The sequence below is a fragment of the Stegodyphus dumicola genome, chromosome 7, assembly GCF_044657685.1.
Source record: "Stegodyphus dumicola isolate Sdum_Otavi_A_Nest chromosome 7, ASM4465768v1".
Classification (NCBI taxonomy): Eukaryota; Metazoa; Arthropoda; class Arachnida; order Araneae; family Eresidae; genus Stegodyphus; species Stegodyphus dumicola.
This window is the reverse complement of record NC_140774.1, coordinates 132,175,230-132,187,050: the sequence shown is the minus strand read 5'-3', so window position 1 is coordinate 132,187,050 and position 11,821 is coordinate 132,175,230. Positions and strand designations below refer to the sequence as shown.

General features: G+C 34.3%; 1 protein-coding gene across 6 annotated transcripts in view; it reads right to left on the bottom strand.

Annotated features, from left to right (window-relative positions):
- Window positions 1–292: 292 nt before the first annotated feature.
- The window catches only part of LOC118194253 (lysosomal acid phosphatase-like), a 170,267-nt gene continuing 158,738 nt past the window's right edge, over window positions 293–11,821 (bottom strand). For all 6 annotated transcript variants that reach the window (XM_085820824.1, XM_085820823.1, XM_085820821.1 and 3 more), the window contains one exon: window positions 293–427. In XM_085820824.1, the coding sequence (XP_085676950.1) occupies window positions 314–427 (114 nt within the window). In that variant the 3' untranslated portion in view covers window positions 293–313. The remainder of the gene's footprint in view (window positions 428–11,821) is intronic.

Sequence of the window (11,821 nt, the reverse complement as noted above, 5' to 3'; positions counted from 1 at the left end):
CATTTTCTTGATTTTTTTTTTTTCATTTTTCATTGGAAATCTTCAGCGCAATTATCAAATGAGCCTGAAAATGAGATTCTTCTATTTTCTTTTAGGTGGTTTGAGTTTGTGATATAATAAGCATGGTTAGCTTTATTTTTTTAATATATCAATTTTAAATTTCAGTCCATAACTATCCATAAGCTGTTGTGAAAACGGAAAGCAACGTTATCTTAAAAGTTTTTCGCGTATTAATAAAAAACTTCAGTTCGTAATTATTCATAATTTGATTTAAAAGAAAAATCAATCAAAATTAAAAATTATTTACGCTTTATTACACAATATTAAAAACTAACATAACAAATACAGATAATAAGACTAAAGCATATGAATTGCAACTTTTTGATATGCTTCCAGATGATGATGATTTCTCTTGAAACATGAATTCCTGAAAAATATTCGGAAAAGGACCATATTAAAAAAAAGTAAATTTGGAATTAAAAGTTTTACAAATAACTGTAATAAATTGAAATAAACTACAGCTCAGAAAGTTTATTTCTGAAGAGGAATCTGTCTTCGTACGCCATGAAAACATTTTGCACCTTTTAAAATCCATGCGTAACATTGAAATACTCAGACTGCTCTCGAAGTCTTTTTAATTCTTTCAGTTAAGTGAGTTTCACAAAAATCAGCTAATGAATTTCACCCGCACTTCTTGAATCGAGCCCGTGTAGGGGTTCGATTCAAGAAGTGCTTGTTTTTTACAGTCTCTCTTTAGCAGCGTAGAACAAGAAGTGAGAGGTTCCTAAAGATTTACATGATGGAAATATAAAGCACTTTTACTCGAGCATTCCTGTGTAAATGGAAATTAACTATCCATATTTCTAAATGAAACAAACATTTATTTTTTAAGCATGATTCCTTATTTGCTTTCCATGCTTGAAGAGCATTGCACACAAAAATGTTTTAAATAATGATGATAACATTCACAATAATAATCTTGTATTCATCAGAAATTTCGATTTTGTATAAAAATACCGGGTGATGCAAAAGTAGCGCCATCAGTTTTAAAAAACTGTGATAATTCCAAAAGAGATTAATAATGACAAACGTTTTCAGTGGATGACTTTTATATTATTACAAGTGATATATCATTTGAAACTGCAGCTGCAGTTTATGTTGTCAGCTTTAAAAGTCATTTTTTTTAATGCAAAATGGTAATGAGATTTTCCAAAGCAATGAGAATTTTTTGGATCAAGCATTTATTTACAAGGCATTAATTTGATTGCGATGCCATCTTTCTCATACTCTGTATTGGTAATTCCAACATTTATTCCTGTCTTCGGACATTTTGTCCAAACTCAGAAGAGAAGGTGGCCATTTCATTGTAGACGGTGAATGCTTTCGCTTTCTCGAAATCAGATTGCCAATAGAAAAATCATTGTCTTGTTAATGCACATGAGCATTTAAGAAGATTTCTTAAAACGAAGTGTTTTTATATTATTTAAGTCTTTTTATTTGTATTTGATTTAAATCTGAAAGAGCGAAGAATGTAATAGAATATATATATGAATGTTGATCATTTGCGGCCCAGTCGTAAATTATAAGGAAAAAAAAACACGCAGATGCTAGAAACAGAGGGGACTGTGCGGTTCGGAGAGGTGGAAAAATGTGGGGGCCGTTTAAATACCTAACTTCTATGCATTCGGTTTATGGACAGGACAATATAGAAAAATTGAATTGTTTGAATGAATGTCATTTTGCATTATGAAAATGAATTTATTAAAAGATAACTATCACTCTAAAGACATAGGGGTAGAAAGTCAATATTTGTTTTCCTCAATGAATATGATCGTAAATGTTGAGTTTTGTATTTCGAATGCCATGTTATATGAATACGCAGTGTCTGAATATGTGAGAAATAGTCTGAACTAAAATGACTTCAAACCTTTTCATGAATAAATACCGTTTTTAAAATTACAAATACATTGCAGGTGGCCGCTTTACGGTTAATTTTCCAATACCGTGTAAACATTTAATTCATTTTAATTAGGAATTTATGAATAAATGCGCATGTTACATGTGTGCGTGTGTCTATATGTGTATATATGTATGCATGTACCCAGGATGTTATCATTTGTTGATGAGAATAGATGCCGCAGTCGATAAGAAGCTGATAGTCAGTAAATCTAATATTTATTTGAAGGAAAAGCATTTTTAAGTATCCTATTTAAATATTTTTTGAAGTATTATTGCATACATAAGAAATACTTAGTTTAGTAATTACAGATACATATATGTTATTCCCTTTGTGATTTTCACTATACATATTTAAATTTATGATTAATAAATCTTTTAAAAGCAGTTTCAAACAGCACAAAATTATATTTTGAAATTATTATTTAGAAACGTGTTTATCATCTCATATTTAAGAAAGATATTTTCCTCTTTACTCAGACTTACCATTTTCATGTCGATAAGACGAATAGATGGAATGATCAACTTCGTAATTCATTCCCAATTTGAAACCGTGTGAACGGGCTAGTTGCAGTGATATAAAGGGCTCTTACCTTATCTTATGAAAACAAAGTATCAGAATCTTATTAAATGTTTCACTTCTTAGAAAAGCAGAATATGCAAATATTTGTGAATAAAAAAGAAATATTAAAAAAAAATACAATAAATTTTAATTTTAACTTATGAAAGTATCAGCATTACAAAAATACTGCATAAACTTCATAGAACAAGCGAATAAATGTATTCGGCCAAACATCGCTAGATGTAAAATAGATTGTACAGTCAGAAAGCTCTCCTTGTCACAGAAATATAGTTCATCGATGTTCAGCCTACTGTACGAAGTTCAGTGAGTAACATGTATTTTTCATTCCTTAAATAAACTAGGGGGAAAATGGGGGGGGGAATTTGAGAATTGCATGCAAGTTTAACAAATGAACTGCTCGAGCTCGCCTACAGTCTAGTACTGTGTGTAGGCATTTTCGTGGTTTTCCTTATGTGTAATATAAATAGAAGCCTATTTTCTCTAAAAAATTCTTCACGAAAGCATGCCTTTTTCAGCCAGCCTTCATATGCTTTGCCGTATTCAATTAAATAACCACGCAAAATCTCCTTTTTCTTAAGATGATTACGTAGAACAACTAGGATACTTTTCATAAACAATTAGTACTAATTAATGCTGTTTAACTCTTAACTGGTTCTGATTATTTGTTTATAACGGTGTTTCCGAAACGTTTCAGTCTCATAACTTACATGTATTTATTTCGAAAGGAAAGGAAAGAAACTGCTAGATGAAAATAATGTAGTAATGAAATTTAATAAACAGATAGATATAATCAATAAAATCTTCTCAGAATGGTAATTTAATTCGCAATTATAAGTATATATATATGTAATTAATAATCCAAAAAATGTGCATGCTAATATTATTAAATTGTTTAGGAATATATATAAAAAAAAAACGCTTTAAAACTTTTCGCGACCTGTATAATTTGTCTCCATTCTGGATCACATACACTGCGGAAAAAAAAAAAGGACATTTCTATATCTCCCGTTCTACCGGGACGATTGACAAAATTCAAATTGCGTTTTTCATGTCTCGAAAGCGCAACTTAGGATATATATTAAATTTATATATACCACTATTCTAACATAATAATTTATTTACTAAAGAAATGGTCTTTTGACACAAAATCTGAGTTTTTCTGAAATAACATACCCATTTTTTTATGTATTTCGATTCTAAGACTCAAATTATGCCTACATATTAAATTTCGTAAAATTTGGTGCGAAATTTACGGAGAAATTCATATATATATATATATATATATATATATATATTTTTTATTTTTTATTTATTTTTTTTTTTTTATTTTTATTTTTTTTTTCAGTTTGCGCCAAGAATAGTTCACTTGGCGAACTTTTTAATATAGGGCAACCTATTTTCCTTTTCCCTTTTTACATTGTGTGTGTGAGAGGAAAAAATTCACATCGTTCTTTCTTTCAAATAATGTTCTTTATATTATATTTTATGTTATTATTTTAAATACTTCCATAAATTTTGCGTTCTCGTCAATTTTTTTAAAATATCAGTTGCATTAAATGACTTTCAGCTGAAGACAGCTTCTAGACATTTTAACTATAAATAAAGTTTAAAAGCAAAGTCCAAAGGATAAATATTTGAATTAAAAGAGTTTTCTTAAATGAGAAAGAAATACACCACTCCAGCAGCTCTTATCCTGTACCACCGATTAACCTAATTCTTATATCGGGTAAAAATTTCTATATTAAAGAAGAAGTCTTTTATATAATCTACAACAAGAGAGAAAATTACTACTTAAAACATTCTATCTATGAGGATTAATGTAAACATTTATATGTTTTTTAAAGCTGGGATATGACCCAAAGCGTCAACGTCTTGTTTGCTTAAAAACATTGTGAAAATAAACATCAAACGAACTTATCTCAGTTTTAGACAGTTAAATTTAAATTAAGTTAAAGTAAAGTAGCAGAAGATAACACGGCGAAGGTAAAAATTTACTCTTACAAATATTAAAATAAAAAAAAAAAAAGGGAAAAAGAAAGAAATTTTTAAAAAATTAAAAATTTGAATAATATCTATAATTTAAAAAAACAGCTTTCCATATAGTAATAATCGGTAAAGTCGCTGAACACTGGTAGTTCGGTCCGAGGTTCGAATCCCGCGAACGGGCTGGCTGCATGGTCGTTTTCGTGGTTTTCCCCATGTGTAACGTGTATACGAGCCAGTTTCCCTTAGAAAGTCCTCCACGAAGGCATCCCTCCTCTCAGGCATAGCCCTAGTGTGTTTTTCCATAATTAAATACACCAAACACCATATAGTAATAATAAATATTTATTACGCATCATTGAGGGAAAAAATTTCATATAATTCTCCGTAAAAATTTATTTGAAATTAAAGATTAAAAATAGCTGTGGCAATTTCACTGTAACAAAATCCATAAACCACATTTGGCGTTATTATCGTTCAAAAAAAAGATGCCAAATTTCAAACCGCGCAAATATGTGAAGTCGTGTATATCTTAGAAAAATTTGAATAAAAAAAAGTATAATTTTTCGCAGGTATTCTTAGGAATACACCTCCTTTAAGATGATGGTAAAAATTTCATAGGTTATAATTTATGGGTTATATATTTTTCGAAAAATTTATATAAAAATTATTTAAAAATACAAATTTTAAAAATAAATCATAAGAAATGGGTGAATTTTATTTGGAATGAACCTAAATTTCGAAATGTGAAAGGAAAAATAAAAAATGAGATATTAATAAATATATACCAAATTCAATTAACATTGATATGCTAAAATTTTGAGAGCTAATTCTTTGAAAATCTACTCTTGCGATTTTTACAAAAGTTGGTAGTCTGGCATAATTTGAGTCATAGAAACGGAAATATGGAAAAAAAATGGCATGCCATTTGAGAAAACGTTCGATTTTTTGTCAATATACCTATGTTAGAACAATGCTATACACGGAAGTGACAAAAGTCATGAGATACCTCCTAATAATTTGTCGGTCCTCTTTTTGCCAGGCGAAGTGCAGCAGCTCGACGTGGCATGGACTCAACAAGTCGGACACGTCCCTCGTACGTCCCACATTGATTTCTGCGGTTATTTGAAGCAGTGTTGCTTGTCTGTGAACATTGACAACTCTACGCAGACGTCGCTGGTCTCGGTCGTTAAGTGCAGGTGGAAGGCCACTGCGCTGTCCATGGTGGGATGTTATGCCTGAAATTAGATACTCTCGGCACACTCTTGACACTGTGGATATCGGAATGTTGAATTCCCTAACGATATCCGAAATGGAATGACCCATGCGTTTAGCTCCAACTACCATTCCGCTTTCAAAGTCTGTTAATTCTCGTCGTGCGGCCATAATCATGTCAAAGCCTCTTCACATGAATAACTTGAACACAAATGAAAGCCCTGCCAAAGCCCTTCGGATTTATACATTTTCTACGCGATACTACTGCCATCTGTATATCTGCATATTGCTATTCCATGACTTTTGTCACTTCAGTGTATATAAATCTAATATATATCCTAAGTCGGGCTTTTGAGACATGAAAAACGCAATTTGAAATTTGTCAATCGGCCCAGTAGAACGGGAGATATAGAACTGTCCTCCCTTTTTCTCGCGCAGTGTATATCCATCTACAGATTTTGCTAACAACTGACTGACGATAAAGAACATATGAGAGCTCTCTCTGTAATTATATTCTTTTTTTCTGATACACTGAAGTGACAAAAGTCATGGGATATCTTCTAATATTTTGTCGGTCCTCCTTGTGCCCGGCGAAGTGCAGCAACTCGACGTGGCATGGACACAACAAGTCGTTGGAACTCTCCTGAAGGAATATTGAGCCATGCTGCCTCTATAGACGTCCATAATTGTGAAAGTGTTGACGGTGCAGGGTTTTGGGCACGAACTGACTTCTCGATGATGTCCCATAAATGTTCGATGGGATTCATGTCGGGCGATTTAGGTGGCCAGATCATTCGCTGGAACTGTCCAAAATGTTCTTCTAACCAATCGCGAACAACTGTGGCCCGGTGACATGGCGCACTGTCATCCATAAAAATCCCATCGTTGAGTACGTGAAGTCCATGAATGGCTGTAAGTGATCTCCAAGTAGCTGAAGGTATCCATTTCCAGTCAATGATCGGTTCAGTTGCACCAGAAAACCGAGTCCATGCCATGTAAAAACAGCCCAGACCATTATGGAACCACCGCCAGCTTGAACAGTGCCTTGTTGACAACTTGGGTCCATGGCTTCGTGGGGTCTACGCCACACTCGAACCCTACTATCAGCTCTTACCAACTGAAATCGTGACTCATCTGACCAAGCCACGGTTTTCCATTCGTTTAGGGACCAACCGATATGCTCACGAGCCCATGAGAGTCGCTGCAGCCGATGTCGTGCTGTCAGTAAAGGCACTCGAGTCGGTCTTCTGCTGGCATAGCCCAAAGAAGACAAATTTCGCCGCACTGTCCTATTGGACACATCCCTCGTACGTCCCACATTGATTTCTGTGGTTATTTGACGCAGTGTTGCTTGTCTGTGAACATTGACAACTCTACGCAGACGTCGCTGGTCTCGGTTAGTTTTCGTTATGATCAACTTATGGAAAAATTGCGTGATGAATGGGCTAATAATAATGTAAATTCTAACGTTAATGAAAATACTAGTGTTGTTTGTAATGTTGATGTTGATAATACCCCTAACCAGTCTGAGTCTAATAATGATGATATTATGATTGTACAGGATATTCATACCCCCAATGCAAGTATTTCTGATGTTAATGCACAGGTTTTGACTGCTAATCCTAAACGGCCGTAAAATAAAATGGAGTAAACGACCACTTAAGCAAAACACTGACGCTGAAGGCTTTACTTCGCCGAAAAAATCGGCCAGACCTTCTAAATTGTTAAAATAATAATATTGAAATTACCTTCTGTAACAAGTTTGATAAATTGACTAAAGATGTTTCTGAAAGTACTAAAGGTAATATGGATGTTGAAAATGTTGTTAAAGTTGTCCCTAAAGTTAAGCCCATAATTTTCAAACCGTCTATTAAGTATTCAGACTTTATGAAAAATTTGAAGCAAGAAACTGGACTAGATTTCGCGGGCAAAGTGTGGGGAAGGGACTTTTTGAAAATCTTCCCCAAAACAGAAAATGATCATCGTGGTATAACAAGGTATCTGGATAAATATAAAGTTGACTACTATCTGATTACTAAAAAATATGACAGACCAATTAAAGTAGTGGCTAGAGGTCTTCCTATAGACTGCCCGATAAATGAAATTAAAAATGAACTAAGTAGCATGGGATTCAAAATTAGGAAAATTGCACAAATTCACATATTAAAAACCAAGGCTCCCATGCCTCTTTTTCAAATTCAGTTGGAAAACATCCTAGGAGTAGAAAAGATATATGATATTAAGCATTTCCTACTTTTTTATGTTGAATTTGTAAAGTTCAAAGTTAATGCAAGTATCGTTCAATGTTACAACTGTCAACATTTTCCCCATAATTCGGAAAACTGCAAATTACAATCTCGCTGTGTAAAGTGTGCTGGAGGGCACAAAACCTCTGAATGTTCTGCCAAAAGGTTTGAAGTTGTTAAGTGTTGTAATTGTCAAGAAGTAGGACACACCGCGAATTTTAGGGGTTGTACTAAGTTCCCGAAGATTAACAAAATAAATAGCAATTCTAATGTAAACATTTCTGCAAAACCTGCTCCTGTTAATAAGTTGCAATGTAAAAATCTTATGCAGATGTCACCCAAAATAGGGTAAATAAACACCCTACCAGTCTACGTAACATTGAGGATAATAATAGCATTACTAGCAATCTTGCCTTAGACTCCATTGGCGAAGTGTTCAAACTCATAAAGGAAATAGGCAACTTGTTCAAGAGTCTTTCAATTCCAAATATCATTCAGAAAATCACTTCTAAATTACCTGAAATACAGTCTGCTGAGAATTCATTAGATATCTATTCTTTAGTTGTTACCTTATATCTCTTCATTTAATCTCTAGTGTTACTAGCGTTGTATTGTAAATCTACACATTTCTTAAATTATTAATAATTCACCAAATGCTTACACTGATCCTTAATGTGTTATCAAGTTCTCTTGCAGTATGTCAGATGCTTGACAGCTTGTCAGATGCTTGACACTTTCACTTACGGCTTTTTTAAAATTCAACCACCACTGACTCGTTAGATCTCTACTTTCAACTTATGTCTAGTCAACATTAAAAGATACATAAGTATTCTAGCCGGGATAGGGCCTTTGGCCCAGGCACCCTGGCGCAAGCGCCTCCTCTACCGTGAGTTCAATTAGACCTATCCTTTTGTATGCGGTTCCTGCCTGGGCATCTGCCAACAAGAAGGAAAGACTTAGAATAGGTATACTCCAGAATAAAATCCTCCGGACTATTGTAAATGCTCCATGGTTCGTGAGAAACACACAGATTCATCATGACTTGGGTATTGAACTCATTCATAATCAAATCCTGATCATGCACATAAATTCTTTGAAGGATTGAAACATTCCCAATATCCTGCAATAAGAAACATCTCTGACTACGATCCTATGATCGAAAGTATTGTTAAACGTCCAAGATCCATACATCACAATCCTCGATGGTGATTTGTATAAATGTAAATATTCATCATGTCATTTATCTCCCTGTTCAAAGCAGGATAAGAACTTTGATCTCCTTTTTATTATGTGCTTTCAATATTTAACCCAGATTATTATTTAATCAAGATATTTATTTTCTCTCAACTTTATTATTTAATTTAATTATTTTATCTGAACTGTGTGTTATTAGTTTAACTTAATTTCTATGCATCATGTGACTGTATGGACAAATCAAATAACTTCGCCTGTAAATGCACCCAATTGGTCCGGTGCGCACACGTGATCCACGTTACAGTACTACGAACTTTTACCTCACTGATCACTCTGAGCTACGACCTCATCGATGAAGGACTGCGGCAGTTCTCACTGCCACTACACTGTGACATTTTTTCTCAGGATTATCTCATGATTATTCCATCCTCAGTTTAATCTCATCCTCAAGTTATTTCTTATCATTGGATTTGCCTTTTGACTATTTTATGCTTGTATTTTGCAATCACTGCCTGCTTTCATGCCATGCACTGTTAAAAATAATGCTATGCCGCGACAGACAGACTTTAGTATAGTAATTGCTTATTTCTAGATCTCTAGCCTGTTTATCATGCCATGCACTTAGCTTACTGCTATTCACTAGATTTTGCCTCTATTATGCTAATTAATGCATTGCTTAGGTTTTTCGCTATGCTACCTGCCATGCTTATCAAGAAAATTGCTCTGCATAAGATTATGCCTTTCATCTTGCAGCATAATTGTGTTGTGTAGAGAATCGTCTGATCGCGTTATAAAAACTAGGTGAATGATTTTCTGATTTAAGGAAATCTTAATTTTATTTGATTCTGAATTATTTATTTTAATGCTTTAATTTTGGGGAAAAACGGATACTTCTGGGAATATTATTTAGTTTCAAAGAATATTATTTATTTTTCTTTTATTTGCAATTTTTGTACAAGCTTTGATTCATTGTGAAAAGAAGCAAGGAAAAGGAGGCGATTCTGCTAAGTCATGATTTCGTGCGCTTTGTCCTTTAGAATGTTCTAGAAGAAATTTCATTGTGCAGTTGACCTTAGGACAGGAAGTACGTGACAGAAGGGTCAGAGGTTGCTACTTAACCTTCGTGGTAAGTCATTCAGGTTGTTGGCTAGGTGAAGGAGGGGCGCGCACGCGCATTCGCCTTTATTTCCGCATTCAGGGGTTGAAACGCAAATTTTGCCCAAATTAAGGGGGCGATAATTGAAGCCATAGCGGGAGCCCGCGTTTGTGAAGGAGATGAAGAAAATTCGAGTTTGAATCACTTTCGTGCGAGACTTACTCTTGGAATCACCTACTGGCTAGACTTACTTACCTTTGGCTAAGACTGTAACTTCGAGCTTGCTCTTGGGTTGAGCGATAGAAGGTGAGCTGTAATTGCCTAGAGAGACGTTTTTCCGGCAGGGAGCGGCAAACATGCTCCCCGGCCGCGTTTTGGCTAAAAGGCGAAACTGAAGATGGGCGAGTTTTACTGAAATGTTTAAAGACACTTTGCCCGACGTTGGACGAGTTTTGCCGTAAGACTTTTGGCCCGATTTTCGAAGCGGGAAGACCAGGCGGACAGCCGTGCTGGGCAGCATTGCTCTTGTTTTCCAGAGTGAAAATGCTTCGTCGTTAGAAAAATCAGTTACCGGCCGTGTGTGTTTCGCCAATAGTGCCAGGACAAAACGATGTCCTCTGAAACTTCCATTTGTAACCGAGGGTCAGTGCCGTCGACGTCAGCTTCGTATTAAGATACGAGTTCTCCACTTCAAGATGTCCACCAAAGATAAGTCTTTATTTTCTGTGTTTGAACTTTAAGTAAGGTTTCAGAAACTTCCTTGGAATTTAAAAACAACTTCGAATCTTAAATTTATTCTAAAGAAATTAAATTGCCTCCCTTTTCTCCTTCTTAGTTTACTGAGACAACCCTTAAGGTCCTCTTATGAATTAGGATGTAATAATATAATTTGTTTGTGTAATCTTCCTTAGAACAGATGTTGAATTGCAGATAATATGTTTTCTTTAACCTCTTAGAAATTACAGAACGGGTACCCGTTAAATTAAAAGAGTCATGTAATAGATTTGCAAATCATGAATTTAAATGTAACAAAAGAAAATGACATATTGAAGAATTCACCTGTGTCTAAAATAAATAAATTGAAACTGTAACAAAAATAAGAAATTTGACTCTCTGATTAGGATAAGATTTAATTTTAATTGTGAGGAATTTGAATAAACTGGTATTTAATCTGGAAACCTATTACTTATGTTTTCTTTATATCTTTTATGTGTTTTACTTATATATATACTGACTTTACATTTTGTTTATTCGATCCTCTCACGGCGCCGTCCCGGATGCATAATACACAACGCAAAAATTTGTACTAACCACTCTTCATTTATACGATCACTAAAGGTGTGGTAATTAGCAAACTCTTAAGAGTTTGATTTCTCAGTTGATATTTAGTTAGTTGCGGTTTTCACCTGTCTGTTTCTGCATTAGTTTCCTCCCTAATAGGAAGTTGTAGCACAGCATTGGTGCCCCTGATTTTTACAGCAAAGTATAGAAACAGAACATTGGTGTCGTAGCTAGTCAACAATTGCTTCATTGGACTTTGTGTTACAG